General features: G+C 47.2%; 1 protein-coding gene across 7 annotated transcripts in view; it reads left to right on the forward strand.

Annotated features, from left to right (window-relative positions):
- The window catches only part of NCOA1 (nuclear receptor coactivator 1), a 391,964-nt gene that overhangs the window by 291,628 nt on the left and 82,942 nt on the right, over nucleotides 1–17,394 (forward strand). For all 7 annotated transcript variants that reach the window (XM_069728421.1, XM_069728418.1, XM_069728417.1 and 4 more), the window contains exons 7-10: nucleotides 1,054–1,149; nucleotides 5,674–5,814; nucleotides 13,359–13,506; nucleotides 13,612–14,923. In XM_069728421.1, the coding sequence (XP_069584522.1) occupies nucleotides 1,054–1,149; nucleotides 5,674–5,814; nucleotides 13,359–13,506; nucleotides 13,612–14,923 (1,697 nt within the window). The remainder of the gene's footprint in view (nucleotides 1–1,053; nucleotides 1,150–5,673; nucleotides 5,815–13,358; nucleotides 13,507–13,611; nucleotides 14,924–17,394) is intronic.

A 17,394-nucleotide genomic window follows, 5' to 3' on the forward strand; every position in this document is an offset into this window, starting at 1 on the left:
ATCCTCCTCCCCTACACCGTCCTCCTCCACTACGCCATCCTCCTCCACTACGCCATCCTCCTCCGCTACACCATCCTCCTCCCCTACACCGTCCTCCTCCACTACACCATCCTCCTCCACTACGCCATCCTCCTCCACTACGCCATCCTCCTCCACTACGCCATCCTCCTCCACTACACCATCCTCCTCCACTACACCATCCTCCACTGTCCCATCCTCCTCCACTACGCCATCCTCCTCCACTACACCATCCTCCTCCACTACACCATCCTCCACTACACCATCCTCCTCCACTACACCATCCTCTTCCACTACACCATCCTCTTCCACTACACCATCCTCCTCCACTACACCATCCTCCTCCACTACACTGTCCTCCTCCACTACACCATCCTCCTCCACTACACCATCCTCCTCCACTACACCATCCTCCTCCACTACACCATCCTCCACTGTCCCATCCTCCTCCACTATCCTTTCCTCCACTACACCATCCTCCTCCACTATCCTTTCCTCCACTACGCCATCCTCTTCCACTACACCATCCTCCACTGTCCCATCCTCCTCCACTATCCTTTCCTCCACTACACCATCCTCCTCCACTACACCATCCTCCTCCACTGTCCCATCCTCCTCCACTACACCATCCTCCACTGTCCCATCCTCCTCCACTATCCTTTCCTCCACTACGCCATCCTCCTCCACTACACCATCCTCTTCCACTACACACACATTTATGCCCATCTATCTGATCTATATATTATATATCTGACACATTTCTATCCATCTATCTGATATATCTATATATTATATATTATTTATGTGACACATTTCTATCTGATATGTTTGTTTCCTCTGGACACTTTGTAAGCTCCGTACAGAGTTGCTCTCTGTAAAGGTTCCTGTTAATATCGCTGTAATCGGATCTCATTGTGACTCTTGGTGATAATCATGGCGGCCGCTTTCTTGCCCCTCGTCCGTCTTTTCAGCTGTCGGCCGTGTTTTTCCGGGGATGGCTTTGGGCCTCTGACCAGTCTCCTTCTCTGGTTCCAGATTTCCAGTCCTGTCTGATCTGCATAGCTCGGAGATTACCTCGGCCCGCACCCATCACCTCGCTAGAGTCCTTCATGACGAAGCAAGATGCTACAGGTGAGCGGGCGGGAGGGCGAGGCGTTCTACCCGCTGCAGGCGGCCCTCCTGGATGCCCACCGGGACACTAACCGTGGTGCTGTCCTCTGGCTCCAAGCCAAATAAGCTGCCACCCTCCAAAGAGTTAGTGTTCTTGGATGGTGGGGGTCCGATTTCTGACATTGTACAGTGGCCGTGCCAAGGAATCCACTTCAAAGCAGGAATCCCACCGGGACCAGGCGGGTCAGGAATTGCAGATCTGTTATAAGTAAGAATATTCTGCCAGCCACCACTAGGGGGAGCCACTGTACACTCTGTATATGAGCTCATTGGAGGGGGTCTGACTAATTATAATGGGGGCGTCCCATGCAGGCGCTGTCTAGCCCCCGTATCTGTCAATCTCTCAGGTCCGGGGGGACTTGCTAACACCAGCACTTGGCCCCATGAACCCACCTAGTATTTAGCCATAATGGCCCCCATTGTTGCAGGCACGGAATATGTCAGCTGGTCAGTGCGATTCCTGCGGACAAAGGCACTTGGATCTCGGCGTTATTTATCACTGTGTTACGAGACATTAAGGTTCCTATGTACAATGTATGTGTTGTCCGCAGCTTCACGCTGAATACAATCATTATCCCGCTGCCTGAGAGGGGCTTTGTTGTAATAGTGAGCCATAATCTATGTCACCACTAGGGGCGCCGGTAATCCGCGTCTGTTAGAATGAATGGGGCGGTGTGACCCCATGGATCTGCGATGTCCTGGCCCCCGATATATAGAGGAAGCATGGCCCCCGGTGCAACATTCCCTCCAGGGTTCCCAAGAATCACATGTATAGCCATACTCAGGGCCAAATGCAGACATGGGGGTCCAGGCAGAAAACAACAAAATACATCCCCTCCTACCCAATACACCGATAATCCAGGACTCTACAAACCACAAATAACCCCCAAAATGTAACCGAAATCGGCCCAGTACACTAGATTGTCCAGGACACTATCATTCTGATACAGAACTACAGTGGGGCAAAAAAGTATTTAGTCAGTCAGCAATAGTGCAAGTTCCACCACTTAAAAAGATGAGAGGCGTCTGTAATTTACATCATAGGTAGACCTCAACTATGGGAGACAAACTGAGAAAAAAAATCCAGAAAATCACATTGTCTGTTTTTTTATCCTTTTTTTGCATATTATGGTGGAAAATAAGTATTTGGTCAGAAACAAACAATCAAGATTTCTGGCTCTCACAGACCTGTAACTTCTTCTTTAAGAGTCTCCTCTTTCCTCCACTCATTACCTGTAGTAATGGCTCCTGTTTAAACTTGTTATCAGTATAAAAAGACACCTGTGCACACCCTCACACAGTCTGACTCCAAACTCCACTATGGTGAAGACCAAAGAGCTGTCAAAGGACACCAGAAACAAAATTGTAGCCCTGCACCAGGCTGGGAAGACTGAATCTGCAATAGCCAACCAGCTTGGAGTGAGGAAATCAACAGTGGGAGCAATAATTAGAAAATGGAAGACATACAAGACCACTGATAATCTCCCTCAATCTGGGGCTCCACGCAAAATATGAGCAAAAATCCCAGAACCACGCGGGGGGACCTAGTGAATGAACTGCAGAGAGCTGGGACCAATGTAACAAGGCCTACCATAAGTAGCACACTACGCCACCATGGACTCAGATCCTGCAGTGCCAGACGTGTCCCACTGCTTAAGCCAGTACATGTCCGGGCCCGTCTGAAGTTTGCTAGAGAGCATTTGGATGATCCAGAGGAGTTTTGGGAGAATGTCCTATGGTCTGATGAAACCAAACTGGAACTGTTTGGTAGAAACACAACTTGTCGTGTTTGGAGGAAAAAGAATACGGAGTTGCATCCATCAAACACCATACCTACTGTAAAGCATGGTGGTGGAAACATCATGCTTTGGGGCTGTTTCTCTGCAAAGGGGCCAGGATGACTGATCCGGGTACATGAAAGAATGAATGGGGCCATGTATCGTGAGATTTTGAGTGAAAACCTCCTTCCATCAGCAAGGGCATTGAAGATGAAACGTGGCTGGGTCTTTCAACAGGACAATGATCCAAAGCACACCGCCAGGGCAACGAAGGAGTGGCTTCGTAAGAAGCATTTCAAGGTCCTGGAGTGGCCTAGCCAGTCTCCAGATCTCAACCCTATAGAAAACCTTTGGAGGGAGTTGAAAGTCCGTGTTGCCAAGCGAAAAGCCAAAAACATCACTGCTCTAGAGGAGATCTGCATGGAGGAATGGGCCAACATACCAACAACAGTGTGTGGCAACCTTGTGAAGACTTACAGAAAACGTTTGACCTCTGTCATTGCCAACAAAGGATATATTACAAAGTATTGAGATGAAATTTTGTTTCTGACCAAATACTTATTTTCCACCATAATATGCAAATAAAATGTTAAAAAAACAGAGAATGTGATTTTCTGGATTTTTTTTTCTCAGTTTGTCTCCCATAGTTGAGGTCTACCTATGATGTAAATTACAGACGCCTCTCATCTTTTTAAGTGGTGGAACTTGCACTATTGCTGACTGACTAAATACTTTTTTGCCCCACTGTACAAATCACCTGCCTCCCTACACACAGAGTTCAATAATGAAAATCTGTCCACCTACAGCCACCACTAGGGGGAGCTCACTACATACAGATTTATACAGCCACCACTAGAGGGAGCTCACTACATACAGATTTATACAGCCACCACTAGAGGGAGCTCACTACATACAGATTTATACAGCCACCACTAGAGGGAGCTCACTACATACAGATTTATACAGTCACCACTAGAGGGAGCTCACTACATACAGATTTATACAACCACCACTAGAGGGAGCTCACTACATACAGATTTATACAGCCACCTCTAGAGGGAGCTCACTACATACAGATTTATACAACCACCACTAGAGGGAGCACACTGCATACAGATTTATACAGCCACCACTAGAGGGAGCACACTACATACAGATTTATACAGCCACCACTAGAGGGAGCTCACTACATACAGATTTATACAGCCACCACTAGAGGGAGCTCACTACATACAGATTTATACAGCCACCACTAGAGGGAGCTCACTACATACAGATTTATACAGTCACCACTAGAGGGAGCTTACTATATACAGATTTATACAGCCACCACTAGAGGGAGCTCACTACACACAGATTTATACAGTCAGCACTAGAGGGAGCTCACTACATACAGATTTATACAGCCACCACTAGGGAGATCTCACTACATATAGATTTATACAGCCACCACTAGGGGGAGCTCACTACATACAGATTTATACAGTCACCACTAGGCGGAGCTCACTACATAAAGATTTATACAGCCACTACTAGAGGGAGATCACTACATATAGATTTATACAGCCACCACTAGAGGGAGCACACTACATACAGATTTATACAGCCACCACTAGAGGGAGCTCACTACATACAGATTTATACAGCCACCACTAGAGGGAGCTCACTACATACAGATTTATACAGCCACCACTAGAGGGAGCTCACTACATACAGATTTATACAGTCACCACTAGAGGGAGCTTACTATATACAGATTTATACAGCCACCACTAGAGGGAGCTCACTACATACAGATTTATACAGTCAGCACTAGAGGGAGCTCACTACATACAGATTTATACAGTCAGCACTAGAGGGAGCTCACTACATACAGATTTATACAGTCACCACTAGAGGGAGCTCACTACATACAGATTTATACAGCCACCACTAGGGAGATCTCACTACATATAGATTTATACAGCCACCACTAGGGGGAGCTCACTACATAAAGATTTATACAGCCACCACTAGGGAGATCTCACTACATACAGATTTATACCTCTAAAATTGAGCTCCCCCCAGTGGTGGCAGAAATAAAGATTTACATTCATCTTCGATTTTTAGAGATATTTAGAATCGGGAGAATGTTTCCTGGTGCTGGGAGCCTCTGCCCCTCACTACGGCCTCCTTGTCTCGATCACAAGCCATATACAGAATGTAACTGCAGTGTTTGCACCTCGGGGCTCTCGGAGGCACACCATACTGCTATAGGAAGATATATTGCGATGTTATTCCCCTTTAAGTCCTCTCATTGCATCCTGGTTACATTGTATCAATTCAGTAAAGGATACATTGATACATTTCGATTGTTAGCTCTTGGGATCAGCACGTCTGCCTTGCTCTAATGTTGTGCTCAATCTTCGCACCTCCTTAGACCGCAGCTGACAAATGACAAATTGATAACTCAGATCTGTCTGCAAACACGGATGAGAGACCTTTCATTCTTCACTTATTTTCATTGGCGCGGTGACAGAGGGCCGAGAGGTTGTGTAAACAGCGGCTCGTAAAGCTTCTCCCCTTATCCAGAAATCTCTGCTCCGAGAGGCTGCGGTGGCCGAATCCCAACTATAAATGCGATTGTGTGTAATTATGGCAGACAATGACTGGAGGCCGAGTCCAGCTACGGCATCAGTGGTTTATTTTTATTTTTTTTCGTGTTTAGGAAAAATCATCTCCATTGATACTAGTACACTGAGAGCTTCAGGCAGCACAGGCTGGGAAGACCTGGTCCGAAAATGTATCTATGCTTTCTTTCAAGCTCAGGGTACGGAACCGTCTTATGCCAAACAACTTTTTCAAGAAGGTGAGTGCACTAGAGACATAGAGCGTCCATACAGAAGTCCATGAGGACATGTACTATACTCCAGAGCTGCACTCACTATTCACTGTGTACATACATTACATTACTGATCCTGAGTTACATCCTGTATTATACCCCAGAGCTGCACTCACTATTCACTGTGTACATACATTACATTACTGATCCTGAGTTACATCCTGTATTATACTCCAGAGCTGCACTCACGATTCACTGTGTACATACATTACATTACTGATCCTGAGTTACATCCTGTATTATACTCCAGAGCTGCACTCACTATTCTGCTGGTGCAGTCACTGTGTACATACATTACATTACTGATCCTGAGTTACATCCTGTATTATACTCCAGAGCTGCACTCACTATTCTGCTGGTGCAGTCACTGTGTACATACATTACTGATCCTGAGTTACCTCCTGTATTATACTCCAGAGCTGCACTCACTATTCTGCTGGTGCAGTCACTGTGTACATACATTACATTACTGATCCTGAGTTACACCCTGTATTATACCCCAGAGCTGCACTCACTATTCTGCTGGCTGGTGCAATCACTGTGTACATACATTACATTACTGATCCTGAGTTACATCCTGTATTATACCCCAGAGCTGCACTCACTATTCTGCTGGCTGGTGCAATCACTGTGTACATACATTACTGATCCTGAGTTACATCCTGTATTATACTCCAGAGCTGCACTCACTATTCTGCTGGTGCAGTCACTGTGTACATACATTACATTACTGATCCTGAGTTACATCCTGTATTATACTCCAGAGCTGCACTCACTATTCTGCTGGTGCAGTCACTGTGTACATACATTACTGATCCTGAGTTACCTCCTGTATTATACTCCAGAGCTGCACTCACTATTCTGCTGGTGCAGTCACTGTGTACATACATTACATTACTGATCCTGAGTTACACCCTGTATTATACCCCAGAGCTGCATTCACTATTCTGCTGGCTGGTGCAATCACTGTGTACATACATTACATTACTGATCCTGAGTTACATCCTGTATTATACCCCAGAGCTGCACTCACTATTCTGCTGGCTGGTGCAATCACTGTGTACATACATTACTGATCCTGAGTTACATCCTGTATTATACTCCAGAGCTGCACTCACTATTCTGCTGGTGCAGTCACTGTGTACATACTGTTGTGAGTTCTGTTTTTGGGCTCCCTCTGGTGGTTACTGATGGTACTGGGTGACTTGTCTTTCCTGGGTTTCTGGGTTCCACCTGTTCCATCAGCATATGGGAGTTTCCTATTTAACCTGGCTTTGCTGGCATTTCCTCGCCGGTTATCAATGTATCCAGTGTGTCTTGTTACCTCTGCTCCCTGCTCCTAGAACCTTCTGGTCAAGCTAAGTTTAGATTTTCCTGTTTTGGTGTTTTGCTTAATTTGGTTTTTAGTCCAGCCTGCAGATATGTGATTCTTGCTGCTGGTTGCTCTAGTGGGCTGAAATTGCTCCTCATGTACCATGAGTTGGCACATGAGTTCAGGTAATTTCAGGATGGTTTTTTGAAGGGTTTTTCGCTGACCGCGCAGTTCACTTTTGTATCCTCTGCTATCTAGCTTTAGCGGGCCTCATTTTGCTGAAACTGTTTTCATACTGCGTATGTGCTTTCCTCTCATTTCACCGTCATTATATGTGGGGGGCTGCTATTTCTGTGGGGGATTTCTCTGGAGGCAAGAGAGGTCTGTGTTTCTTCTAATAGGGGAAGTTAGATCTTCGGCTGGAGCGAGACGTCTAGGATCATCGTAGGCACGTTCCCCGGCTACTTTTATTTGTGTGTTAGGTTCAGGGTCGCGGTCAGCTCAGGTTCCATCGCCCTAGAGCTTGTTTGTATCTGTGCTTGTCCTTTAGTGATCCCCTGCCATTGGGATCATGACAGTATAACCGGCCCACAAAGTGTTAATTGTACTGGCTGAAGTAGGAGGATAAGTAGTCTGAGGAAGTTTTTTTTTTTTTTCTCTTTCTCTTTCCCTCAGAGTTTGCTGCCTAGCCTTATTGCAGCCTGGCTACTTCCTCCTCCTCTTAATCTTTGAATGGCTCTGATCCCAGCTGTTTATCATGGACGTCCAGAGTTTGGCTTCCAGCCTGAATAATCTTGCCACTAAGGTTCAAAATATACAGGATTTTGTTGTACATGCTCCTATGTCTGAACCTAGAATTCCTGTCCCAGAGTTTTTTTCTGGAGATAGATCTCGTTTTCTGAATTTTAGGAACAATTGCAAGTTGTTTCTTTCTTTGAAATCTCGCTCCTCTGGAGACCCTGCTCAGCAAGTCAAGATAATTATATCTTTCCTGCGGGGTGACCCTCAGGATTGGGCATTTGCATTGGCACCAGGGGACCCTGCGTTGCTTAATGCGGATGCGTTTTTTCTGGCATTGGGTTTGCTCTATGAGGAACCTAACCAAGAGATTCAGGCTGAAAAAGCTTTGTTGGCCCTCTCTCAGGGGCAAGATGAAGCAGAAATTTATTGTCAAAAATTTCGGAAGTGGTCGGTACTTACTCAGTGGAATGAGTGCGCTCTGGCTCCAAAGTTTAGAGATGGCCTTTCTGAGGCCATTAAAGATGTTATGGTGGGGTTCCCTGCGCCTGCTGGTCTGAATGAGTCTATGACTATGGCTGTTCAGATTGATCGGCGTTTACGGGAGTGCAAACCTGTGCATCATTTGGCGGTGTCGTCTGAACCGTCACCTGAGATAATGCAATGTGATAGAATTCAGTCCAGAAGTGAACGGCAAAAGTATAGGCGGAAAAAAGGGTTGTGCTTTTATTGTGGTGATTCAGCTCACGTTATATCAGCATGCTCTAAACGCACAAAAAAGGTTGATAAGTCTGTTGCCATTAGTACTTTACAGTCTAAGTTCATTCTGTCTGTGACTCTGATTTGTTCATTATCATCCATTTCCGTCGATGCCTATGTGGATTCAGGCGCTGCCCTGAGTCTTATGGATTGGTCATTTGCCAATCGCTGTGGGTTTAGTCTGGAGCCTCTGGAAGTTCCTATTCCTTTGAAGGGAATTGACTCTACACCTTTGGCTATGAATAAACCTCAGTACTGGACACAAGTGACCATGCGTATGACTCCCGTTCATCAGGAGGTGATTCGCTTCCTGGTACTGTATAATTTGCATGATGTTCTAGTACTTGGTCTGCCATGGTTACAAACTCATAATCCAGTCCTTGACTGGAAATCAATGTCTGTGTTAAGCTGGGGTTGTCAGGGGGTTCATGATGATGCACCTCCGATTTCTATCGCTTCATCTACTCCTTCTGAGATTCCTGTGTTTTTGTCTGACTATCGGGATGTTTTTGAGGAGTCCTTGGAAAAGGGACATATCCGTCCATCTTTGTCCCCTTTGGGAGCAGGTTTTTTTTTCGTGGCCAAAAAAGATGGTTCCTTGAGGCCTTGTATAGATTATCGTCTTTTGAATAAGATTACCGTAAAATATCAGTATCCTTTGCCATTGTTGACTGATTTGTTTGCTCGCATTAAGGGGGCTAAATGGTTCACTAAGATTGATCTTCGGGGTGCGTATAATCTTATACGAATAAAGCAAGGTGATGAGTGGAAAACGGCATTTAATACGCCTGAGGGCCATTTTGAGTATTTGGTAATGCCTTTTGGACTTTCTAATGCTCCTTCAGTTTTCCAGTCCTTTATGCACGATATTTTCCGTGAATATCTGGATAAATTTATGATTGTGTATTTGGATGATATTTTGTTTTTTTCTGATGACTGGGAGTCTCATGTTCAGCAGGTCAGGAAGGTGTTTCAGGTCCTGCGGGCCAATTTCTTGTTTGTAAAAGGCTCAAAGTGTCTCTTTGGAGTCCAGAAGATTTCTTTCTTGGGGTATATTTTTTCCCCTTCTACTATTGAGATGGATCCCGTCAAGGTTCAGGCTATTTGTGACTGGACGCAGCCTACATCTCTTAAGAGTCTACAGAAGTTCTTGGGCTTTGCTAATTTCTATCGTCGTTTTATAACTAATTTTTCTAGTGTTGTTAAGCCTTTGACGGATTTGACTAAGAAGGGTGCTGATGTTGCTAATTGGTCTCCTGCGGCTGTGGAGGCCTTTCAGGAACTTAAGCGCCGGTTTTCTTCTGCTCCTGTGTTGCGTCAGCCAGATGTTTCGCTCCCTTTTCAGGTTGAGGTTGATGCTTCCGAGATTGGAGCGGGGGCGGTTTTGTCACAGAGAAGCTCCGATGGCTCAGTGATGAAGCCATGCGCGTTTTTTTCTAGAAAGTTTTCGCCGGCTGAGCGGAATTATGATGTTGGTAATCGGGAACTTTTGGCCATGAAGTGGGCATTTGAGGAGTGGCGTCATTGGCTAGAGGGTGCTAGACATCGTGTGGTGGTCTTGACTGATCACAAAAATTTGATTTACCTTGAGTCTGCCAGGCGTCTGAATCCTAGACAGGCTCGTTGGTCACTGTTTTTCTCTCGTTTCAATTTTGTGGTTTCATACCTGCTGGGTTCAAAGAATGTGAAGGCGGATGCTCTTTCTAGGAGTTTTGTGCCTGACTCCCTTGGAAATTCTGAGCCCTCTGGTATCCTTAGGGATGGGGTGATTTTGTCTGCTGTCTCCCCAGACTTGCGACGTGCTTTGCAGGAGTTTCAGGCGGCTAAACCTGATCGTTGTCCGCCTGAGAGACTGTTTGTTCCGGATAATTGGACCAGTAGAGTCATCTCCGAGGTCCATTCTTCTGCGTTGGCAGGTCATCCTGGAATATTTGGTACTAGAGACTTGGTGGCCAGGTCTTTTTGGTGGCCTTCCTTGTCGAGGGATGTGCGTTCTTTTGTGCAGTCTTGTGAGGTTTGTGCTCGGGCTAAGCCTTGCTGTTCTCGGGCCAGTGGATTGTTGTCACCTTTGCCTATCCCGAAGAGGCCTTGGACGCACATTTCCATGGACTTTATTTCGGATCTCCCTGTCTCTCAAAAAATGTCCGTCATATGGGTTGTGTGTGATCGCTTTTCTAAAATGGTTCATCTGGTACCCTTGCCTAAGTTGCCTTCCTCCTCTGAGTTGGTCCCTCTGTTTTTTCAGAATGTGGTTCGTTTGCATGGGATTCCTGAGAACATCGTTTCTGACAGGGGATCCCAGTTTGTGTCTAGATTTTGGCGGACGTTCTGTGCTAAGATGGGCATTGATTTGTCCTTTTCGTCTGCCTTCCATCCTCAGACGAATGGCCAGACTGAACGAACTAATCAGACCTTGGAAACTTATTTAAGGTGTTTTGTTTCTGCTGATCAGGATGACTGGGTTACCTTTTTGCCGCTGGCCGAGTTTGCCCTTAATAATCGGGCTAGTTCTGCTACCTTGGTTTCTCCTTTCTTTTGTAATTCGGGGTTTCATCCTCGTTTTTCCTCTGGTCAGGTGGAACCTTCTGATTGTCCTGGAGTGGACATGGTGGTGGATAGGTTGCATCGGATTTGGAGTCATGTGGTGGACAATTTGAAGTTGTCCCAGGAGAAGGCTCAGCAGTTTGCTAATCGCCGTCGCCGCGTGGGTCCTCGACTTCTTGTTGGTGACTTGGTGTGGTTGTCTTCTCGTTTTGTTCCTATGAAGGTCTCTTCTCCTAAGTTCAAGCCTCGGTTCATCGGTCCCTATAGGATCTTGGAAATTCTTAACCCTGTGTCGTTTCGTTTGGATCTCCCGGCATCGTTTGCTATTCATAATGTGTTTCATCGGTCGTTGTTGCGGAAGTATGAGGTACCTGTTGTTCCTTCTCTTGAGCCTCCTGCTCCAGTGCTGGTGGAGGGAGAATTGGAGTATGTTGTGGAGAAGATCTTGGATTCTCGTGTTTCCAGACGGAAACTCCAGTATTTGGTCAAGTGGAAGGGTTATGGTCAGGAGGATAATTCTTGGGTGGTTGCCTCGGATGTTCATGCTGATGATTTGGTTCGCGCTTTTCATAGGGCTCATCCTGGTCGCCCTGGTGGTTCTCGTGAGGGTTCGGTGACCCCTCCTCAAGGGGGGGGTACTGTTGTGAGTTCTGTTTTTGGGCTCCCTCTGGTGGTTACTGATGGTACTGGGTGACTTGTCTTTCCTGGGTTTCTGGGTTCCACCTGTTCCATCAGCATATGGGAGTTTCCTATTTAACCTGGCTTTGCTGGCATTTCCTCGCCGGTTATCAATGTATCCAGTGTGTCTTGTTACCTCTGCTCCCTGCTCCTAGAACTTTCTGGTCAAGCTAAGTTTAGATTTTCCTGTTTTGGTGTTTTGCTTAATTTGGTTTTTAGTCCAGCCTGCAGATATGTGATTCTTGCTGCTGGTTGCTCTAGTGGGCTGAAATTGCTCCTCATGTACCATGAGTTGGCACATGAGTTCAGGTAATTTCAGGATGGTTTTTTGAAGGGTTTTTCGCTGACCGCGCAGTTCACTTTTGTATCCTCTGCTATCTAGCTTTAGCGGGCCTCATTTTGCTGAAACTGTTTTCATACTGCGTATGTGCTTTCCTCTCATTTCACCGTCATTATATGTGGGGGGCTGCTATTTCTGTGGGGGATTTCTCTGGAGGCAAGAGAGGTCTGTGTTTCTTCTAATAGGGGAAGTTAGATCTTCGGCTGGAGCGAGACGTCTAGGATCATCGTAGGCACGTTCCCCGGCTACTTTTATTTGTGTGTTAGGTTCAGGGTCGCGGTCAGCTCAGGTTCCATCGCCCTAGAGCTTGTTTGTATCTGTGCTTGTCCTTTAGTGATCCCCTGCCATTGGGATCATGACAACATACATTACATTACTGATCCTGAGTTACATCCTGTATTATACTCCAGAGCTGCACTCACTATTCTGCTGGTCACTGTGTACATACATTACTGATCCTGAGTTACATCCTGTATTATACTCCAGAGCTGCACTCACTTTTCTGCTGGCTGGTGCAATCACTGTGTACATACATTACATTACTGATCCTGAGTTACCTCCTGTATTATACTCCAGAGCTGCACTCACTATTCTGCTGGTGCAGTCACTGTGTACATACATTACATTACTGATCCTGAGTTACATCCTGTATTATACTCCAGAGCTGCACTCACTATTCTGCTGGCTGGTGCAATCACTGTGTACATACATTACATTACTGATCCTGAGTTACATCCTGTATTATACCCCAGAGCTGCACTCAGTATTCTGCTGGTGCAGTCACTGTGTACATACATTACATTACTGATCCTGAGTTATCTCCTGTATTATACCCGAGAGCTGCACTCACTATTCTGCTGGTGCAGTCACTGTGTACATTACATTACTGATCCTGAGTTACCTCCTGTATTATACCCCAGAGCTGCACTCACTATTCTGCTGGTGCAGTCACCGTGTACATACATTACATTACTGATCCTGAGCTACCTCCTGTATTATACTCCAGAGCTGCACTCTGTGTGTGTGTATATGTATATATGTATTTTGAGATGTCTGGCAGAATAGTGAGTGCAGCTCTGGAAGTAATGGCTGTAGCGCTTCTGTATTAATGAATCGTATGCTTCGGTTCTGCTTCCGCAGTAATGATGAAGGGAACGGCCTGCAGTCCATCCTACAAGTTCACCCTGAGCGATGGGACGGAGCTGAGCGCGCACACCAAGTGCAAGCTGTACTACCCTCAGAGTCCTGACATGCAACCTTTCGTCATGGGAATTCATTTCATTGAAAGGTGATGGAGCCATGTGCCAGTGACCACAGTCCTGCATTGCTGTTGACGTAGAGGCGATCTCCACCTCGCACTTGGATTCTTACGTCTCTTTTATGTTTTTTTTAGGGATCATAGCTCTCTTTGTACACAAGACAACACTAACTCAGGAATGTCACTTCCCCGACTCAGCCCCTCAATTAACTCCACCATGTCGCCAGCTCCGGGGGTCCCCTACTCTTCTACCACCTCTGCATCCAGTGGCAACATGCTGACCTCTGTTATGAACCAGCAGCCGGTCACTGGCCTCCATAGCATCAGCAGCTCCAACACCAGCCAAACAAACTATGGATGTTCCCCTGGAAGTCAGATGGGAACCAACGTTGCCTTAAACATGGGGCAGGCTGGACCCCAAAACAGTACAAATCTAAACCTCAACAGTTCCCCCATGAGCAGTCCAGGGATAAGTCCTCCTCAGTTCATGTCTCCAAGGCCTCGAGGAAGTCCAGGTCTGGTATCCCGGCCTCGAGCTTCAGGTAATCCCTTTTCTCCCCCGATACCTACCATGCACTCCCCAGTGGGGATCTCCAGCAACGGCTGTAACAATACCAACAGATCCTTCTCCAGTGTTCCACCAAACTCAATGCCAATACTCAACGAAGGACCCATGACCCCCGTAGGGTATTCTTCTCCATCTCCCGGCATGATGGGTGGGCTGTGTTCCAACAACAATGGTAGACTCTTCTCTAATCCCCAGGGCATGAACGATGGACCTACCAACCAGTCACATTATTCTACCACATCTCCTGTCCTACGACAGGTCTCGTCCCAGAGCTCTCCAGGGAGACTCAGTATGCAGCCCATAAAAATGGAGCCCAAGGACAATGGGAATGGTGGTGACAACCGGGTTGGGGATGGAGATAGCAAAAGTTCCTTGGCTGCTTCAAGTCAAAAACTTGTTCAACTCTTGGCAACCACTGCAGAGAACAAGTTGCGGGATGGTGACCTGACCTGTAGAGATTCTTTAACTTGTCCTGTCGGTTCCAACTCGAGCTGTGGAAGTTCCTCCTCGAGCAGCGGGACGTGTCCTTCATCTCACAGCTCTTTGACGGAGAGGCACAAATTGCTCCACAGACTCCTCCAAGAAGGGAGTCCTTCGGACATGAGTACTTTGTCTTTAGACCATGACAAGAAAAGCGCCGGGTCCGGCAGCAGCCAGGCACAAGGGCACACGTCGGAGATAAAAGTAGAGAGAAAGGACTCCAAAGACCAGATACTTCGTAACCTGCTGGACAAGGATGAGAAGGAGGTGAAAGCATCTTCTCTGAGTCTGGAGGACGTGAAGGTGAAAGTGGAGAAGACAGAGTCCATCGATCAGTGCGTCTCCACGGCCAACACCCTGGGGAAGTCAGAGGACGTAAAACTGGAGACACACGACCAGGTGAGCGACCGACTACACAGACACCCTGTGCACCAGAGGTTTCCACAATCTGGTACACCAACTGCTGCAAGCTAGGAGTGGGGGGACAGGATCATAATACTGACAGTGGGGGGACAGGATCATAATACTGACAGTGGGGGGACAGGATCATAATACTGACAGTGGGGGGACAGGATCATAATACTGACAGTGGGGGGACAGGATCATAATACTAACAGTGGGGGGACAGGATGATGATACTGACAGTGAGGGGGACAGGATCATAATACTGACAGTGGGGGGGCAGGATAATGATACTGACAGTGGGGGGACAGGATCATAATACTGACAGTGGGGGGACAGTATGATGATACTGACAGTGAGGGGACAGGATCATAATACTGACAGTGGGGGGGACGGGATCATAATACTGACAGTGAGGGGGACAGGATCATAATACTGACAGTGGGGGGGCAGGATGATGATACTGACAGTGGGGGGGGGCAGGATGATGATACTGACAGTGGGGGGACAGGATCATAATACTGACAGTGGGGGGACAGGATGATGATACTGACAGTGGGGGGACAGGATCATAATACTAACAGTGGGGGGACAGGATGATGATACTGACAGTGAGGGGGACAGGATCATAATACTGACAGTGGGGGGGCAGGATAATGATACTGACAGTGGGGGGACAGGATCATAATACTGACAGTGGGGGGACAGTATGATGATACTGACAGTGGGGGGACAGGATCATAATACTGACAGTGGGGGGGACGGGATCATAATACTGAGAGTGAGGGGGACAGGATCATAATACTGACAGTGAGGGGGACAGGATCATAATACTGACAGTGGGGGGGCAGGATGATGATACTGACAGTGGGGGGGGCAGGATGATGATACTGACAGTGGGGGGACAGGATCATAATACTGACAGTGGGGGGACAGGATGATGATACTGACAGTGGGGGGACAGGATCATAATACTAACAGTGGGGGGACAGGATGATGATACTGACAGTGAGGGGGACAGGATCATAATACTGACAGTGGGGGGGCAGGATCATGATACTGACAGTGGGGGGACAGGATCATAATACTGACAGTGGGGGGGACAGGATGATGATACTGACAGTGGGGGGACAGGATCATAATACTGACAGTGGGGGGGACAGGATTATAATACTGACAGTGAGGGGGACAGGATCATAATACTGACAGTGGGGGGGGGCAGGATGATGATACTGACAGTGGGGGGACAGGATCATAATACTGACAGTGAGGGGGACAGGATCATAATACTGACATTGGGGGGGACAGGATCATAATACTGACAGTGGGGGGGGGGCAGGATGATGATACTGACAGTGGGGGGACAGGATTATAATACTGACAGTGGGGGGGACAGGATCATAATACTGACATTGGGGGGGACAGGATCATAATACTGACAGTGGGGGGGGCAGGATGATGATACTGACAGTGGGGGGACAGGATAATGACACTCGGGGTACAGGATAATGACACTCGGGGTACAGGATAGTGACACTGACACTCGGGGTACAGGATAATGACACTGACACTCCGGGTACAGGGTAATGACACTGACACTCGGGGTACAGGATAATGACACTGACACTGGGGGTATAGGATAATGACGCTGACACTCGGGGTACAGGATAATGACGCTGACACTCGGGGTACAGGATAATGACACTGACACTCGGGGTACAGGATAATGACACTGACAATCGGGGTACAGGATAATGACACTGACACTCGGGGTACAGGATAATGACACTGACACTCGGGGTACAGGATAATGACACTGACAATCGGGGTACAGGATAATGACACTGACACTCGGGGTACAGGATAATGACACTGACACTCGGGGTACAGGATAATGACACTGACACTCGGGGTACAGGATAATGACACTGACACTCGGGGTACAGGATAATGACACTGACAATCGGGGTACAGGATAATGGCACTGACACTGGGGGTACAGGATAATGACACTGACACTCGGGGTACAGGATAATGACACTGACACTCGGGGTACAGGATAATGACACTGACACTCGGGGTACAGGATAATGACACTGACAATCGGGGTACAGGATAATGACACTGACACTGGGGGTACAGGATAATGATACTGACACTCGGGGTACAGGATAATGATACTGACACTCGGGGTACAGGATAATGACACTGACACTCCGGGTACAGGGTAAGGACACTGACACTCGACGTACAGGATAATGACACTGATACTCGGGGTACAGGATAATGACACTGACACTCGGGGTACAGGATAATGACACTCGGGGTACAGGATAATGACACTGACACTCGGGGTACAGGATAATGACACTGACACTCGGGGTACAGGATAATGACACTCGGGGTACAGGATAATGACACTGACACTGGGGGTATAGGATAATGACACTGACACTCGGGGTACAGGA

The sequence above is a fragment of the Ranitomeya imitator genome, chromosome 5 (genome assembly GCF_032444005.1).
Source record: "Ranitomeya imitator isolate aRanImi1 chromosome 5, aRanImi1.pri, whole genome shotgun sequence".
In the NCBI taxonomy this organism is placed as follows: domain Eukaryota; kingdom Metazoa; phylum Chordata; class Amphibia; order Anura; family Dendrobatidae; genus Ranitomeya; species Ranitomeya imitator.